The 20031-nt window shown below is 34.8% G+C and overlaps 2 protein-coding genes across 2 annotated transcripts in view; both read right to left on the bottom strand.

The window, feature by feature from the left end:
* The window catches only part of LOC138324758 (voltage-dependent calcium channel subunit alpha-2/delta-2-like), a 39619-nt gene extending 36075 nt beyond the window's left edge, over positions 1-3544 (bottom strand). The window contains 1 exon segment of the mRNA XM_069269885.1: positions 3157-3544. The gene's annotated coding sequence lies outside the window, so the exon portion shown is untranslated.
* A 1695-nt stretch (positions 3545-5239) lies between these two features.
* LOC138324757 (serine/threonine-protein kinase RIO1-like) lies at positions 5240-19738 on the bottom strand. Its single transcript, XM_069269884.1, has 16 exons — positions 19559-19738; positions 19128-19186; positions 18578-18744; positions 15932-16040; positions 14191-14269; positions 12660-12846; positions 12320-12381; positions 11748-11828; positions 11386-11472; positions 10863-11000; positions 9689-9792; positions 8897-9069; positions 8390-8482; positions 7927-7980; positions 7163-7354; positions 5240-5699 (listed from the first exon to the last, which is right to left on the bottom strand). The coding sequence occupies exons 1-16, from the start codon at positions 19612-19614 to the stop codon at positions 5589-5591; spliced, it is 1752 nt and encodes a 583-aa protein (XP_069125985.1). The 5' UTR covers positions 19615-19738; the 3' UTR covers positions 5240-5588.
* Positions 19739-20031: the final 293 nt, after the last annotated feature.

Here is a 20031-nt window from a genome sequence, read left to right as displayed (position 1 = left end):
GCCACTTACTCTATAGATTTCGAGTAAAATACAATAGAACAATAAATACTTATTCTAACACAAGAGAAACTTTGTAGGAACATTTGACACCATCCCTCCATGTCGGATAGAAGCTCAAGCATGAAGAAATCAATACGATCGGACAAGTGCTGGAGGAAAGTTTTAATTGTGGTAAGTATACATGTGACGTGGGCTGCATACACCAAGTAGATGATCCACACGGACTGCTTTAAAGATTTCCGTCCATTTTTTTCTTGTGCCGACTTGATTAATTTCATTATTGCTATTGGATTTTCTTTCCCAAAATCAAAAGCACTGTCAGCTTAGAAATAAGCTTTAATTCTACAAATCATATATTTTTAAGAAGTTGCAAAACAATTTTTCAGGCACATAACTCTAACTTACACACATCTATGAAATATATAAAATATACACAACAAGAGATGTCGCAGTAAATATGCAAACTTTGTACATATAAAATTCTGGGTTTACATTTACGCCATACTAAAAAAATTTTTAAACAGAAAAAGAACATGACCCCACTCTTTTTTCTGTAGGGGGCCCATATTTAATCTGAGAAAGACCCATTTATCATTTTATGGAACAGCCAGTACAAACCTTTTGCATCTGTAACATCATAAACAATCATATGCTTTCTGTATCTGTGCATGCATTTGTAAACTAAAATTGTGCTGAAGCTTACACCATTCTGTACAAAATACACTGTCTCTTATACAGTAATATCATGCACATTGAAAAGAAGCATTTCTCATAATGGACCAACCTTTACATGTATTCTTACTTGGTCTTACATAATTTTAACTACATCATGCAACTTCCACATGATTATACCAGTAAGGCAAAATCACCCTTGTGTGAGTGCAAGACATTGCAGAAGACAATCAAATTCCATCATAACCCCCTGAGGCATGTATTCCAAGATAATATGAAATATATCCTGAGCATGCAATAAAACCAGTAACGAAAAAAAAACCATTTCTGTGTGTTCTTAGAAAGTCTACTTGACAATAGGTTATAATGATATGCTTAATTCTTTGGTGAAAAAAGTAATTTATGTTTATAAATTCTTATGGAAAACCCAGCTATCTGACCGGTCAAAATTCTTTCAATCTGAAAGCAGCTGATAAAGTCAGTAGTTTTAAATACTTGAGCAACGTTAACCAATTAACATATGGCTCTTAGACATGAGGATATTTTTTTTTTTAATTTTGTGATGCAAGTTTAATGCTGTAATTTGATTTTTTTTTTTATCTTTTATTTTCTTGCGACGTTCTTTTATATGGATCTGTATCATGCACTCCATATATTTACTTACAGCTGCTGGTACATTTTGTCTTAGTTCAAACTCCAACGGTTGCATTATGCACAGGATGGACCACAATTGCAACAATTACTGTTGAGTTACATAATCTCTAATATAAGAAATGGATGCCGATGATCAAAAACAAATATTTACATGTATATTTCTGCTTTTTGCTGTTTAAAAAAGTCTTTTAGCAGTAATTGTTACCAATAATTGTATCAGTGATACTAAGGGTTGAATTCACAAATTTTGAGGAATTTGAATTCTTTCAGAACTTTTGGTTAACCTGAATGAATTTGACCCTGGCAAATAGCCTAATTATCCACGATACTATGTACATGCCTTTGAGTACTTCTTCTCTCTGGGTATGTATGTGTTGAGAAATTCTCACCTGTGTCAAAACGTGACCTTCCTCGCGATTGGTCAAGTTTGACACTTACCATTTCATTGTTCGAAGTTGGCGGGTTTTCGAGCCTTACGAGATAGACACTTGTCCAGTGTGGATGAATAATTTTCTGCTACTCACCTTTCCCTAATCAAATGTGAAATTTTGCTTGTTAATTACGGTAAATTTGTTCCCGTTAAGGAACGAGACGGGCGGATGATGGTGTATTTTTCAATGGTGAATGTGCAAGTTATGTTTTGTGAATGTGGCAATGGATGTATGTGCTTAGTATTTATAAGTCGCAAGCTTCCAGTGTGTTGATTTGTGCTAAATGTGCTAGTTTGCTAAATGTGCTAGTGTGTTTAATATGTGTTGCTTTCATGTAATAAGCTTATAAGGGGTGCAGTGCTTTCGCTAGTTGATTGCTGAAATTAAAATGTGGAGCACTGCACCTCTTTCTTGTATATATAACTGTCTTTTCATTAAATTGCTTCCGGCAAAATTTCAGTCCTTTAATTGTTCATCATTCCTTAGGGAGGTGGAGAATTTAATTTAAAGATTGAAGTTTCTCAACTTCAAAAAATTTGTATACTGTACTGGGACCCAACCAGTACTAGTAATGACAGAACAGTTGTCATGATTGTGTGCATATTCCCCTACTGTGTGTCCACATTTCTGAATATCTGGAGCTGTTGACGAATACTTCATGATGGTGTTGTTTTGTTTATGTGGAAATTATTTGTTTCTTGAGATGCAAACAATTGTTTTTTTCCTTAATCAAAATTACTGTTCCTTCGTGACTATTGGTAGGGCCCCAGTAAGTATTTAGTTACAGTATGACTCACTAAAGCCATTCAAAAGAAAGGATTTCTTCCAATGAATTATAACATGAGGTTGAACAAACAATTTTTACAAAGCTACAGGTCCAAAGCCTGAATGGACGAGATTTTGTCTGATCCTGGAGATGTTATGAAAGATATGTAATGTACGTTTTTCAATCTTTCAAATGTCCTTATTGCATTAGTTTATTAATCTCATTTCTTTAACAATATTGACGTGTTTAATTAGCTTTCAGTACGCGTGTGCATGTATCAAAATTCATCAACATTAGCACCTGCACATATCTAATTTCAGTTTACTTTATTTTATGTAGGCCTATAATAACGTTACATGTCTGAAACTAATCTTAACACTGTTGTTGATTGTTAAATAAATAAGTAGATTGAACACGAAACAGGGCACCGAATGTTTATAGATTATTTTGAGAAAACAATCGGGCTGCAAGGATATGGAGCTTTCGATCGGAAAGGTCATTTTATTGACAAATGTGTACACAGTCCGTGTCCTAGTCTATGCACCACAAAGCATTTTCATGAATAGTTGCTTTTGTTACTAAGGGCTTTGCGATAAACGATGTTGGACAATAAGCTACTGGCTGTGTACTTACGTTGACGGAAGACATGCATCGTTTTCGGTTCCTTGGCTTCAGTCCATCCCGTACCAGGCTTGTGTAACAACGACAACTATACTGTTTTAGCCGTTGTTCCTCCTTCCGTGGTAAGGTCTCTGGCGAATGAAGGTATTTTATTGATCGGGAATGTCGCGGTTTCATACTGCTGTTGTACCGAACCAGAGATCGATACCCAGCAGCCGTACCTCGTCGGCACTCGTCTAACATTGCGAGCTGTCACCATATGGCATGTGCCAGTGGGGAGGAAATATTCTTGTGTTTGTTTTTAAATAAATTCTTTTGTCTAAAATACTTAAAATTTTGGTCATGGACAATATGCCTTTTGATAAAAGTTGGATGACGGAAAACGGACATCGCTTTTTTCTCCATTCTAGCAGACAACACACCATTTTCCTTTCCAGAATGAAACACGCATTTTGATTGGCTGCGATATAGTACAGCGTCGTTGATTGGTTTAGGACAAAATGGGAGAGTGTAATAGTCGGATTTTCACCGGAACTGTCAGGCCTACCTGCATGAGAATTTGTAACTATGAAACATTGATTTTATATATGTGAGTGTGGTGTAGAAGTGGATAGAACAGGCTTCATGAGAAAATCATAACTACATGTATCCCTATAGATTGATTGAAACACAGTGCAGACAGACAACATTTTTATTGAAGGTTTGTTTATTTATTGCCAGAGAAAAAAATAAACTCGGTAGATAGCAATATCAAATTCATAATAATAACAATAAAGAAAATTAACATTTTATGTATTTTGATTAGATTGTTTAGGAGGTGATAATAAGTCTAGTATTAACGTTAACTTTATAACTTTTGACACTCTACAAAATATTAATCTAGTTTTACATTCCCATTTTAAAAATCAAAAACTGTTTCGGAATGGTAGAGGGTCTTTAACCTTCAAAACTTATGGAATTGAAAATGTTTTTGAAGCAATATTACAGAAGGTAGTTGTCTCCTCTTGAAATGGACATGTACCGAATGAATTAGAACTTATTCAACTGGTTCCAAATATTCCATACAGGAAATTTAAATGCAATATAATTTTTTGGTCAATATGTTATTAGAAATTGCCCTTTAAAACATCTCAAGCTATATCAATCTATATGAATTGATAGAAAAAGTATGAAGAACACCTCTTAAAAACCAGAATTCATGGCACAACAGTCAACTTAAATACAATAGTTCTCAGTCTGAACTTGTCTATAAAAGTCACAAAGGGAAAAAAAGAAAGTGGCATTTATGCCAAAGTGGTCTTTATACACAGGTAGGATTTTGTTGGAACTAGCCAGTTGGGACCCCAAGAAAGCAGCCTTGTAAAGCAGCTGGTTCTTTTACAGGGGTAGTTGCTATGGCAAGTCTTACAATACCTCAGTTGTCCTAATTAATGTACATCATGTGATATGTGGTTTGATAATAACCTGTCTATAAGGCTACAGCTGGTCAGCATCTGCCTGTTCCAAAAGAAACTGTAATATTTTTGAAACCTGGACAAGGAGAGTAGCCCTTTTCTCCCTAGTATGCTGCTAAATTATGTGATGAAGAGGATTCTCTATCTGCTCAGGCTCTCACCAAACCTACAGGGGAACTACAGTGGTATAGGTTCTGGACAAATATTAGAAAATATTCCGGGGTGCCTATTGTAATATTGTGACACAATACATCTATGCCATTTACACATATCATGATACAAACGGCACTTAACCCTTCTGTGTAGATTCATTTTACAACTAAAACAGTACAGTAAGAGTCATCCAAGGTCACTTTGAATCTTTAATCTTGCAAGTAGTATTTGATTGCTGCTGTTTGATTTATCCTTCTGCAGAGATGTCTCTGTTTTAAGTGATGTTCAACTCTTTTGAACTATTATTCCATCAGTTAGAGACTGTAACTCTTTGGAACTTTTCAACCAGAGAGAGTTGTTGACTTGTGCATTTTGGAGTAATATTTTGCCTCAGCCGAGTCAGTATTTTATTTGCTCTGTTGAAGATTTGTCTCACAGACAATTTTGTTTTGCTTTCTGTCAGGTAGTTATCAACTCAAAAACACAAATTATAAACTGACGTTTTAATGAAGATTTCATAATTTAATTCTCTATCTGTCTTACATGTGTATCAATATATATTGATAAATTCTGCTCCAGGAATCTAACATATTAGCCTGGTTTGACTGCAATGAATTAAAACAAAATCCTGAATTTTCTTTGTCAAAAGTTCTTAGTATTAGACTTGCATTTTTGATTCATGACCAATGCTTTAAATTATGCTCATGGTTTTTCTTTTTTCATGTTTTTAAATTATTAACTTCAAACACTTTCGTCTGTCATTTTTTCCTCACATGAAATACCTATAGCAGGGTCATGACAATATTTCATTTTACGTCCATAAAAACACTTATTACTTTAGCTCTTCTTTCCACTTTTACCCATTTTTTCTTTTTTCTTTTTGATGTGTTTTGGGATTTTATTTTTCCGCTTTTCTCTCTGTTCCTCTTTTATTTTTTGTTTTCTTTCCTGTAAAATATAAAAGAAATGATATAAGTGAGCGGTAAAACTGTATTAATAGGAAAACTAGAATATCTGTAAAATTAAACTCTCTCTGCTATAGAACTATCTCTATTTTCTAGGTACTAGTATTCAAACCATCTGAGATTTCAACATGAAGTGCAGTGATCAACTTGTTCAATTCCTTGTGGACATACAAAACTGTCCTTTGTGTTATGTATTTGTGGCAGATTGTAATTCAAGACACATCTTTACTATAATTGCTACCACTAATATTATATTGTATTACCACAGTTGAAAGATAAGACAACTTACTGAACATTACATAAATGGTAAACCTAACTTCCTCAATGTTTCCCATGTATAAACCTAAATCTTTGTTTGAATGGTAGCTCTACCTGATCACCAACATTACACTCAGATATCCATCAGTTATCTCTGTTCATTACACTCAGACATCCATCAGTTATCTCTGTTCATTATACTCAGATATCCATCAGTTATCTCTGTTCATTACACTCAGATATCCATCAGTTATCTCTGTTCATTACACTCAGATATCCATCAGTTATCTCTGTTCATTACACTCAGACATCCATCAGTTATCTCTGTTCATTACACTCAGATATCCACCAGTTATATCTCTGTTCATTACACTCAGATATCCATCAGTTATCTCTGTTCATTACACTCAGATATCCATCAGTTATCTCTGTTCATTACACTCAGATATCCATCAGTTATCTCTGTTCATTACACTCAGATATCCATCAGTTATCTCTGTTCATTACACTGAGATATCCATCAGTTATCTCTGTTCATTACACTCAGATATCCATCAGTTATCTCTGTTCATTACACTCAGATATCCATCAGTTATCTCTGTTCATTACACTCAGATATCCATAAGTTATCTCTGTCCATTTCACTCAGATATCCACCAAGAACCTCTTTTAATTACACTCAGATATCCATAAGTTATCTCTGTTGATTATACTCAGATATCCATCAGTTATCTCTGTTCATTACACTCAGATATCCATCAGTTATCTCTGTTCATTACACTCAGATATCCACCAAGAATCTCTGTTCATTACAATCAAATATCCATCAGTTATCTCTGTTCATTACACTCATGATCAGATATCCATCAGTTATCTCTGTTCATTACACTCAGATATCCGTCAGTTATCTCTGTTCATTAACATAGATTAGTACAAAAAAAGTCATTCTACAATGGAACCTGCCAAATATGACCATTGAAATCAAGCATGTGACAGATGTCTTCTTAATCCAGGTCCAGATTACAAGTAGAAGAGTACAATTAAAACGGAAAAGTACAATTTATATGAGACATTATCTCTACTGGCATTAACTCATTCACCTATATACATATTTGAACTCTTTCCATTTAGAGAATTTGGACCAGTTCATTCTGCAATTTAGGGGAGTTATATAGGTCAGACAGGTACCTTTTTACTGTTGGGTGATTCGTCTCTCGGTCGATGAGATAATGCCGCCTTGTTTACTTTTTCACTATTGTCACTATCATCACTATCACTACAGTCACTGCTGTCCTCAGAATCTACCACACTGTTGTCTTTATCCTTCACATCCTCAGATACATCTGTTGTTTCTGCTTTATCCTCTAGTAACACAGGTTCCTGAAAAGATGTTTAATTAATACTGTTAACAGATTGGTTTTAGTGCAGTAAAACTGTGTGATTTATAAGTAGGGTTATAATTTAACGTATTTTTGTGGTTCATACTGGATATACCCTTTAACAAAATTTAACAATGAGAGCTACAAAGGCAATGCAGAAAGTGCTAAAACTAAACTACCTCCAAAATAAATATGTATAGTGTTTTAAAGAGAGATCACAACAAGATATTTTTTTCTCTTATCCCATAGAGAGAGAGAGATTTGTATAACAAGCGTTGACAGATAAAGTGTGTGTGGTTTAGCAGTACAAGCACAAGCATGTTTGAATAAGATTTTAAACAGATACACCGTTAATATTATTTCAGAATTATCAGACTGAAAGACTGCTTCAAGTTCATATTATTCAATGTAATTTGCTAGCTTGACTACACTTATTCTTTTATAAGTACATATAACTTCACTACTCAAATAGCTTACCATGGTCAACTTCTATTTAACAATGTTTGATCCTATTCAGCTGTTTAACCAGATCAACTAACTCTGGTTTGCTGTAACTGTTCCATATAAACTTACCTGTTGGGCCCCTGTCAAGTCTGCTTTTAAACCAGTCACTGTCTGGTACAAAATCTTCAAAATAAAAAGATTCTTTCATTAAAATTGAAAAGCAATAAGTGAATTTCATCAGGTAGCAAATCAGAAATTGACTGGTATATTTCAAACATATTTCGGTACATATAAGTTTTCGCACATGTTTTCATATTTTTTTTTTAATTTTAAAGGTTAGCACATTAAAATTTGATTCATTTTTTTTTTCAATTTTAAAGGTTAGCAAATTAGGATTTGATTCAAAGTCTGTCTTAAAATAATTTACATAAGATTTTATAAATGCAATTTGACATTTAGGAGAATGATGTTGGCTAGAAAAGCACATTGATAAGAGATGAGATGAAACATAAGCGTTTACAGTGTAGCGATCTACTCAAGTGTATAATGTCACACAAACATCCTATCTTCATACCAATGTATTCTGACTTACATGATCAGTTTTCCCTGTCTTTGCTTTTGTAAAATCTCTTTCGAAGTCAATAACATCGTCTAAGGTTCTTGGTATAAAGGCATTTTTGAAAACCTGTAAAATAAAATTTGACGGTTATGTAGTCATTGTAAATAAAAGTAAAACTTGTTTATCATTGCTGTAACTTGTCACACTAATATTCCTGACAGCAATTTCAGTAATGCTCTCTCATCGCTGTATCGCTGTTGTCTGCACAAAGAAAAGAAGTTTTCTGGTATGTTTTCACACAATCTATAATAATACCTTGTTGTAAAGTTCAGCACAATCCATCATGTATTGCTATTAAGATTTTATCCTTCAGTGAACTTACATGTTTACTTCCCTTCCCTCACCAAAAACATTTTCAAAAATCTAGTGAAAAGAACAGCAGATTGGTCCACACAACATTGATTGATGTAGGTCAAAAGTCAGAATGTGGACCAGATGGACAAGAGTAGGACAGGAATACTATACGTGGAAATTTTGTACCTCGTCGTCTATCTTTTGCTGCTCTGTGATGTCTTCCTGCGTCCGATTGGCTGACATCTCCATCACATGATCCAGGTAGGCATCAATGTTGTCATCGGTAATAGTTATATCCGTCACAAAATCAAACAGCTCTTTCATTGTCAGTGTACATACGCCTTTCTTCCTGAAGAAATCTAAATCAGAATATATTCATTACGGTATTGACATACTTTTTCTGAGATAAATTTTTTGTTGTTTTGTTTTGTTAATTTTAATCATACCTGATAATTACTGATACTATTTCTCAGTACCCACAGAGTCTAAGTAGCCTGAGCAATTAAGAATATTATTATTATTTATTTTTTGTTTTTTTAAATCTTAGACCTCAGCAATGTTTAGAGACACTACCGTGGGTAATTGTGAATGAACTCACACTTCTATGGTCACCCTTACATAGCATTACAAACTTAGCCAATAGGATTTGTTAGGAACCACTTATAATTAACAGGATTTTCAGAAGAGAAGTTGTAATATAACATTAATCAAAACTGAAATAGTATGATCTTACTATGGTACAAAGTTACCTCCAGAGTTATAACACAAATTATATTGCTGTCATGCATGACCTTTAGAAAACTCTTCTACGAAACATTTTTTCCCCTACATACAGCAGCTCCAGCCTATGAATTCTTCAACATTCTATACAAAATTTGCTAGGGTTTCACAAAGCTTTTATGAATTTTCAGAAAGCTTTACAAAACAGATCTTGAAAATATGTAAGATTACACTTTCTTTCCTTTCTGAGAACACTACCTGTGATGTTGGTGCAGTCCTTCCTGAGGAACTCGAGAGCGTGAGGATGGTCATGCTCCACTGACTGTGACACATCGATAACATACACTTTACCTTCATGGTATCTGTAAAGATCACAACCAGTTGTCAAAAAACAAGCATTTGCAAACATAATATTTCATATTTTATTTATGCATTCATCAACCATCAATGGCGTTAATAAAAACAAGAGGCCCAGAGGGCTGTATCGCTCACTGGTTTGTAATGCCAAGTAATGTTCTGAATACAGGTTCATTGTTTCTTTTCTGAAGGAAGAATTTCCCCTATGGCCCCGCCCCTCCTGCCCTGGGGGTCAGAGCCAAATTTACACAGTATTCCCCTTTTCCCAAGGATGTTTGTGCAAATTGGTTACATCCATGCAGAACTCTAACTAATAGCGATTTATAGGATTTACCTATATTTCCCCTATTGGGCCCCGCCTTCCTGCCCCGGGGGTCAGAGCAAAATTTATACAAGTTCTGTTCCTCCCCATTGTTGTGGCAATTTGGTTACATTCCATGAAGAACTCTAGGACAAGTAGTGATTTAAAGGATTTACCTCTATTTCCCCTATTGGGCCCCACCCCTCCTGCCCCTGGGGGGTCAGAGCCAAAATTTATACAAACTCTGTTCTTATTCCCCCAAGGATGTTTGTGGCCAAATTTGGTTACATTCCATGCAGACTAGTAGTGATTTAAAGGATTTACCTCTATTTCCCCTATTGGGCCCCACCCCTCCTGCCCCCGGGGGGTCAGAGCCAAAATTTATACAAGTTCTGTTCCCCTTCCCCCAAGGATGTTTGTGGCCAAATTTGGTTACATTCCATGCAGAACTCTAGGACTAGTAGCGATTTAAAGGAAATGTTGACGGACAGACGGACGCCGACGGACGCCGACGGACGACGGACGCCGCGCCATGACATAAGCTCACCGGCCCTTCGGGCCAGGTGAGCTAAAAATGAGGGAAATCACAACAAAATTTGTTAGCAATTCTGTTTTTCAAACGATCAGACATACAATTATGATTTACATGAGATTGTAATATTTTCTTTGCATACGGTAGGTGTTAAGAATTTAAAGACAGGTAAGATAAACAGCAAATAACTAGTTGAGGTCACCAAATATATAAGTTTGGCTTTAAAGACTGATAGAACTTACAGCATATTAAACTCGCTGAGATCGGCGTGAATGAGTTTACAGGTATGATACAGTGTCCGCACCATATGGATACACTGAAGATAGAGTTCACGAGCCTTCGAATCGGAGATGTCACAGTCCTTCAGCAGTGGTGCGGGCCTGTAATTAAATGTTAAGGTCAGGGATGGATAGGTATCAACCTTCAGCAATATTTTAAGGTCCAGAACACTAATCTTAAAATACTGATAAGTCTCAGTATAATTATAGAGGGTTTTCAAAGTCCCACAGGAAAATCATGAGTTCAGGACTCGTCTAGGTGAGTCCCGTAAATCACTGAGTCACTTCACAATTTGACCAAACATATTTCACAATTTCACTTTCATATAGAAAATATCAAAATACTCATGAAAATCAATCATTACATGACTTTTTATATTTAACGTTGCCAAAACTCTATATTACGTTGAACAAAACAACCAGAAACACTGTTTAAAGTTTAGTAGTTGGTTACAAACATTCTGAAGTTTAGTCGTTGACTACTCACCAGCCATCCGTGCCGATAAAGTCCATGACGAGAACGTGACTCCGAAGGAACACTGGCTCAGGACACAAAATTCCAGATTGGTGGATCCTGTTATTATGGAATTTAAGAACAGACTAATAGTTATGATAATATTATTAAAATCAAAGTACTGGGAGTACTGTAGTCTGTGCTGTTAGAAAATGGTAACAGAGGTATTGTCAACTCCAAGTACAAGTTTGTTGTGAATATGTCCTATCCTTTATTTGCCCTTCTAACAATAAAACATAAATTCAGCATTAACATTACACAAAACACCATTCAGTACATAATCTAAAATATAGTCAAAACCTGATATCAATTTCTGAACATTTCAACATATTTACCTAATAAGATTCCTCATTTCCTTCTCGGCCCAGGTCCTCACCATCTTCCTGGGGTTGTGTTTACAATAACCGTTTCTGAATCTGTATAAAACAGTATTTGATATTGTGAAAATTGAACAGTTAATATAAACAAATGAACACAGTTAATATGCATGTACATAGTGACAGATCTGAATAGCATTTCAAGCACAATAAGCATACTTTCCTCAGTAACAGCGAATCAAATGGTGATTCTTAAAATACAAATATCAAAATTCAGATGTTGAAGTTGATGGGAAAATCCTTTGAAATGTGACATATATATATGGCATTAGACTTGCACCCATGCCAGACCCTAAGTTATTGATACAACTTTCTCAGCTGAATTTCATTACTAGATTATCTCCCCTAGTTTGAAACTAAGGAAACCTATAATTAAATATAAAAAGAGAAAAAAAAATCTAGAAAACCTTTTAGTGACAATTTTAATTATCCAAAAGAGACTAGTAGCCGCAAGACAGTCTAATATATATATATGTGAACTCCATCAGTTTTTTTTTGTTATTTTAAACGCATGTAGCTGAACGATTTACCTAAATTCGCCTGTGACATATTTGTCTCGATCCTTAAATACCAGAATGGATGTCTTGTATACCTACAAAGAAAACATTTCAATATTTCAATGTTCAAAATAGCGAATTTAAAACAGACTGAACAAAAAAATGTTAGAGATATACAAAAGAACATAATGCTTGAAGGTGTATTTTGGTATTTCTGCTGATTTCACAAAAGTTTGAAATAAATAATTCATAAATCTAATCAAACAAGTTAGTAAAGCTTATTTAAATTGATTATGATGTTACACTTTTGTGTAAAAATTAACTAGACGGAATCTGAAATAACCTGACCTTGAAAACAGCACTCTGAACTGACCTTGACGGCGCGATGTGATCCATCTTTGGCTGTAGCATGGTACACATTGGCCTCCTTCCCTGTACTAATGCATCCATTGATCTCGGTGATGATACCCTTGCTCAGCATCTTAAACAGTATCATACGTGTACGAGGGTCCATCACCTGCTCGGCCGTGGCTCTATCGGCTTTATCCTTACGTTGGCATCTACCGATACATCAATAGTCATCACATTTTAGTATCAAAGGAAAAATTTAGCCTGAGAATTCATTGAAGTTGTGTTAAATAGGTAATAAACCAGTTCTAATAAATGTTAGAAGTAGTTGGAATCACTGTGACCTGTGTCCTATTAACAGCCAGGGTCATGTAAGGACATGCTAGGATTGTTGGTGGAGGAAAGTCAGAGTACCTGGAGAAAAACCACCGATAAGTGGTCAGTACCTGGCAGCTGCTGGTCAGTGGTTTTTCTCCTGGTAATCTGGCTTTCCTGTATTACTGTTACCTATAATGTTATTAATTTATGAGGTATGTTATTGATGTATGGTAGCAATTGCCTCATTTTGTTTTATCAGAAGGAAAATATGGAGCAAATGTAAACGACATGATATGGTGACATCTTAATTATCATTTGATGATCTTAATACCTTCAAACCAATTTATTGAAGAAGAATTTACAGATGCACAATTTGGTGTGAGCAGCCTAGATCTATAGTCATTGTATTCAAGCTCACTGATTACATCTTTAATGCTGAAGAAAGATTTATTAGAAAATAATGAGAATACCTGTCATTGTTCATTTTCTTGCCAGAATTCATCAGTCCAGACATCGCTGAGTTTGTCAGCTTAGGGCCAGAGTACTGATCTATTACCAAAGAAAACACAAATTATTGTAATGATGGCTGAACATATGAATACTTATCATTTTCTTTGGGCCAAATAAATGCATTATACACATATTGTACAATGACCTATAATACATTGATCTAGGATTATATGCAAGACTTAAATATCATAGCCAGAACTGGGACAGAGCGTGGTAGGACATACATCAGAAACACTATGAACCAATTCTAATAAATGTTAGAAGTAGTTGGAATCACTGTGACCTGTGTCCTATTAACAGCCAGGGTCATGTAAGGACATGCTAGGATTGTTGGTGGAGGAAATTCGGAGTACCTGGAGAAAAAACACCGATAAGTGGTCAGTACCTGGCAGCTGGTGGTCAGTGGTTTTTCTCCTGGTAATCTGGCTTTCCTGTATTACTGTTACCTATAATGTCATTAATTTATGAGGTATGTTATTGATGTATGGTAGCAATTGCCTCATTTCGTTTTATCAGAAGGAAAATATGGAGCAAATGTAAACGACATGATATGATGACATCTTAATTATCATTTGATAATCTTAAATACCTTCAAACCCATTTACTGAAGAAGAATTTACAGATGCACAATTTGGTGTGAGCAGCCTAGATCTATAGTCATTGTATTCAAGCTCACTGATTACATCTTTAATGCTGAAGAAAGATTTATTAGAAAATAATGAGAATACCTGTCATTGTTCATTTTCTTGCCAGAATTCATCAGTCCAGACATCGCTGAGTTTGTCAGCTTAGGGCCAGAGTACTGATCTATTACCAAAGAAAACACAAATTATTGTAATGATGGCTGAACATATGAATACTTATCATTTTCTTTTGGGCCAAATAAATGCATTATACACATATTGTACAATGACCTATAATACATTGATCTAGGATTATATGCAAGACTTAAATATCATAGCCAGAACTGGGACAGAGCGTGGTAGGACATACATCAGAAACACTATGTATATGCTTCTCTTGATTTAAAAATTAAAAACTAAAAAAACTTTAACAAATACAATGTCTAATTGACAGGGTTTAATCATCTCCAAAATCATCTTTTTGTACTTTGATATTGCAAAAAAAACTTAGCAAGTCATTCAATTGAGGAACCTTGAATAATGCTGTGTTTATTAATGAATTCCTGAGTAACTTCATAAAGCATGAGATTTAAACACCATGAGTTACCTCTAGGAGTGTCACGGTTAACCGAAAATACGGTTAACCGAAAAATTCAACCGTACGGTTCGGTTCGGTACGATAACTCTAAGTTTCGGTTCGGTTCATTAAAAAAATAACTGTCCTATAATACCTGTAATTTACGTGTATAAACTGTATTGCAGATTATTTCATTGAAAATACGGCGAAGTTGTTTGTCAGAATCCCGAGAAATACACCTGTTGACCGACATATATGTGTAACACGTGTGCAAGTTCAGTCATTCAGAAGATCGTTTTTTGCTGTCTGCGGACATGATTTTTCACATACATAATATCTAAATGATATATTTCACTAAATGTTTGATATTTTATAATTGATAATTTTTTATTATGTATTTTTCCGATAACATTAATCCCGCAGAATATCGGCAGCTAAATCAAGCCGCCATTGTGTTGCCGATTGTAAACAATCGCGTTTCCGTCGGCCAATATTCCGTGAATTAAACCATTTTACGATTGAACATGCACCTGGTACGTAATAATGTTTATCTCTATTATAATTCAAATGCATAATACTTTTTAAAAACACTTTTTCTGGGATAATACCGATGTATTGATTTGCGGTAAAACTTACGATTTTCACATGTCAATCATCACATAATAATGCGTCATGAAGGATACGAGAAAAGTTTTAGTGACGAAATAATGTATCATAAAGGATACTAGGACATATATCTCTCTGTGACTGATTAATGTGTCAATAGTACTGAAAGAGTTAAAAAGATAAGAAAATGTTCAATTATGTTTTTTTAAAGATGTTCCACTGCTGAGAGATCATAAATGATACTCAATATTTGAACAAAAATTGGTATTTAATCGTTTTATATGTCTAATTAAGACACAAAATGATATAGAATAATTAATGAATTTCTTTGCTGCATGCACTTTTAGAACTTCAATGTATATAGGATATAGTGCTGTGGATTATTTTTCAGGGCGAAATAAATTATATGTTTTTAATTAGAAGTGAAATCTTGATAAAGAAAAAAAAACCATTTGTTTAAGTGATATACCATCTTTAAATCTAAAGCAGAACTTGCTTTTGATAGAAAATAGACTTAAAAAGTGTAATTGAGATTTGCCTGAACCGAACCGAAAAAACCGAAAACCGATCAAAAAAAGTTGAAACCAAACTGAGCTGAAAAAAACATGAACCGTGACATCCCTAGTTACCTCCCCTGTCACAATGGTAAGATGACTTACTTACCAACATTGATTTTATCTACAAATTTCCTCATGGTTTTATCTGGTGGGTTTGAAAATGTGTTGGCACCTTTTGAAGGAATTCTGGTTTGGTTTGGCGATTTGTATTGGGGCTGAAACAAATGAGTTAAGATTTATTATAATAGGCAAAAACAAGCAAGGTTAGCATAGGCACATCAATATGGTTATAACTAATCATACCTTAAAATTTACTAGGAGGCCCCATAGGGCCGTTAACGGTCACCTGAGTTAGAATATATACTGAACAAAGATATTCATTTGAAGTTGGTCATCTAATAAAAATTAGACTTTTTAGAGCTATGAAGAGTATTCTTGCTTACCATCACAACCTGATGAAACTTATATGGTATTTTTATGAAATTTTAATCATTTTGAGAACCTGTGTTGGAGTCCGCCCCTCCCTCTGGTCCCCCATGGGGTCATCGAGGAACGGATATGAATATTAAAAATGGCTAATAATTATAATCAAGTTTGACTAATTTCCTACGAAAATTGGGCAAATAATGTCACAAATACGTTTTTCCTACATAAACTAAAGTAAACTTGACCCCTCCCCAGGGGGTAACGTGAGACCCCAAGGTCATATAATTCACAATTTTTATAAAACACATTAAGACCTTTCCATCTATAATTATTTGATTCTACTATATCCAGAATTTTAGAAGATTTTTGAAGTTTTAGCCTATTCGACCCTTTTTAGCCCTGTCCCTCTGCCCCTAGGGGGTCGGCCAGGACCAATGTGGATATGATATTAAAATGCTATCTCAGGCTAATAATTCTAACCAAGTTTGACTCATTTCCTATGAAAATTGAGCAAAAAATGCTCATTAATGTGTTTTTCCTATATAAACTGTAGTAAACTTGACCCCCTCCCCAAGGGGAAACGTGAGACCCCCAGGGTCATATAATTTTACAATTTTTATAAAACAACCTTTAAGACCTTTTCATCTATAAAGTGTATTTGATTATACCATTTCCAGAATTTTAAAAGAATATTTTTGAAGTTTTAGCCTATTTGACCCTTTTTTTGGCCCCGCCCCTCTGCCCCCAGGGGGTCGGCCTGGACCAATATGGATATGATATTAAAATGCTATCTCAGGCTAATAATTCTAACCAGGTTTGACTCGTTTCCAATGATAATTTGAGCAAAAAATGCTCATAAAATGTGTTTTCCCTATATAAACTATAGTAAACTTGACCCCCTCCCCAGGGGGAAACGTGAGACCCCAGGGTCATATAATTCACATTTTTTTTGTAAAAGACCTTAAGACCTTTCTAGTTTATGAAATGTATTTGATTCCACCATTTCCAAGAATTTCCGAGGAAAGATTTTGAAGATTTATGCCTAATTTGACCCTATTATTTAGCCCCGGCCCCTCTGCCCCAGGTGCGTCGGCCAGGAACCCAATGTGGATATGATAATTTAAAATGCTAATCATAAGGCTACTCATTCTAACCAAGTATTTGACATTGTTTCCAATTAAAATAGATCAAAACATGCACATAAATGTGTTCGCCTTATATAAACCTATAGATAAACTTGACCCATCTCCCATGGGGAAACAGTGAAGACCCCCAGGTCATAAAATACACAATTATTGTACAGGACCTAAGGACCTTTCTCATTTACTGAAAAGTATATGAATTCCTACCATTTTCCTTATAATATCCAGAATAAGATTGTTTGAAGTTTTAAGCCTATATTTTACCCCTTTTGAACCCCGGCCCCTAAGGCCCCTGGGGGTCAGTCATAGAAAATTTGTTAATAGGATTAAATGGCCATCTCATACTGATAATTCTGACAACATTTGACTCATTTCCTATTATAAATGACCAAATAATGCGCAAAAATGTTGTTTTCCCCCAATATAAACTATAGTAAACATAACCCCTCCCCAGGGTGGAAACTAGAGACCCCAGGGTCATATAATTCACAATTTTTTGTAAAGAACCTTAAGATGACCTTTTCTATCTATGAAGAGTATTTGATTCGTACCACATCTGTGAGTAGAGAAGAAGATTTTTGAAATTTTTACTCAATTTTAAACCCCTTTTGGCCCCTCCCACAGCCCCCTGGGGGGTGGGGACCATATAATTCACAATTTTTGATTGGCCTTATGCCTTAGAAGGTTTGTGCAAAATTTCATTGAAATTGCTTCAGCAGTTTTGGAGAAGAAGTCGAAAATGTAAATTGTTTACGGACATACGATGCACGACGCACGACGCACGACGCACGACGGACGACGCACGACGACGGACAAAAGGCGATTAGAATAGGTCACTTGAGACTTCGTCTCAGGTGACCTAAAAATAGAAAAGTCAAAAAGGAATATCGTAAAAAGAGAAAGGTCTCCATTCTTATTACTTTTAAATTGATGCCTTCTATCAATGTTTTTGCATGATAACAGAGGTACTTACCTTGTAGCTATAGGTAGGTATCTATTGTGACATCATAATTTTGTGAGTGAAACTTACATTTTTTTCTCGGAAAAATATCACGTTATATATGCTCCCAAACACATGACGTAACAACCAATACCTACCACTAACTCTGCAATATGCAAAGACAGAATAATAAGTAGGGTCATCATTGGTACACCAACATTTATACAAATTCTATAATTAATACCTGCTGGCTATGAGATGTGACAGCATTGTATTTCTTAGTAAAGTCTCCTGTCATCCCGTCCCAGTCGTAATTATCATCTTCATCCTCATCTTCCAAGTCCTCCTCCTCCCAGTATCCATCATCGCCTGTATTTGGGGTTTTGTTATCATTCAATTCAAGCTCAATCACTGAAAAAGAAATTAGAATGCATTACAAATTATACGAACTTGGCTGAAGAGAGGTCATAATTACATGAATTATTTATTTTAAACAACAACTAAGCTAACACAGTGACCGTCGCTAAGTTATATCAATTATGACAGTGACATCGTTAAGAGTAAAGAATATATTTTAATATATAATTCAATATCAAGTTGATCAGAGTAAAAACATTTAAGTATATATCAAAGATATCATGTTATATCATACATCATTACAGCTAGGGAATTATTGATGCTTTGAATAATGTACAATAAATTTGGCTGAATTTTCATTATAACATACTTATATTCAATATGTAATGCTATGCTATAAAATGGACATTTCACGCCCCTTTTTTTATTATGTATACCCTTGTTTTCCAATTTGTCGCTGAACTTTGTAGCTTGCTGAATTTTGTCATCACTCGTTCTGAAATGAGGAATTTTAAAGAAATGAGATTTACTACAAATGTGTTTCAATTTTTCGACAAACACTGACTTATAATATCATCAGATTATGCCAAATAATTTTTGCCAAAATCTACTTCTGAATTCTGATAACTGATAAAAGCATCTTTTAATAAGGTTTCAGTATCAATAAAACATCATGATTACATATAACAACGATAGCAGATTGTGAAGAATCCAGACGTCGACGGAGAAACGTTAAAAAGGAGTAGACAGGCTAGGAGAATTCGCATGAAAACTCCAGACTAAAAAGTAAAAGACAGCTGAAAGAAGCCATACACCAGACACAAAACAGACCCATATTTTTTGTAGGCCAATCGAAGAGAGATTTTACCTAAATTTTAAGTCTTCTTCTGCGTCGTCGAATTGTCCATCTGCGATATACTCCATTTCGTACCAAATACTTGTTTTGATCTACATATTACTGTCGGAATAGCTGTCTAAAAATTATTGCAAAACGTAAATAAAATCCATGTGCACCGGAAGTTACTGTTTTACAGACTTTACGGAACTTCCGGTTTAAGGGCAGGGCTAAAATCGGGATAGACACACGGATAATGTACAGTAACTGTTTTGTAGCGTTTCATAAGAAAATGGAATTTATGCCACATTTTGCCGCTTGATTATGTAACAGAGTTAGCCACACTAGAGTGTCCCATAAAGACTAAAAAAAAACCATACACACCTTTTAATATTCTTTTATCACAAAAGATCTGTTAAAGTTATATGTGCCGTAACTGGCCGAAAATTTTCAAATGTTATTTTTTCTTCAATTATCTATTCAAAACCATACGTTTTAATGAATAA

The sequence above is a fragment of the Argopecten irradians genome, chromosome 6 (genome assembly GCF_041381155.1).
Source record: "Argopecten irradians isolate NY chromosome 6, Ai_NY, whole genome shotgun sequence".
NCBI lineage: Eukaryota > Metazoa > Mollusca > Bivalvia > Pectinida > Pectinidae > Argopecten > Argopecten irradians.
Note: the sequence above shows the minus strand (reverse complement) of the source record. Positions and strands in the feature narration are given on the sequence as shown.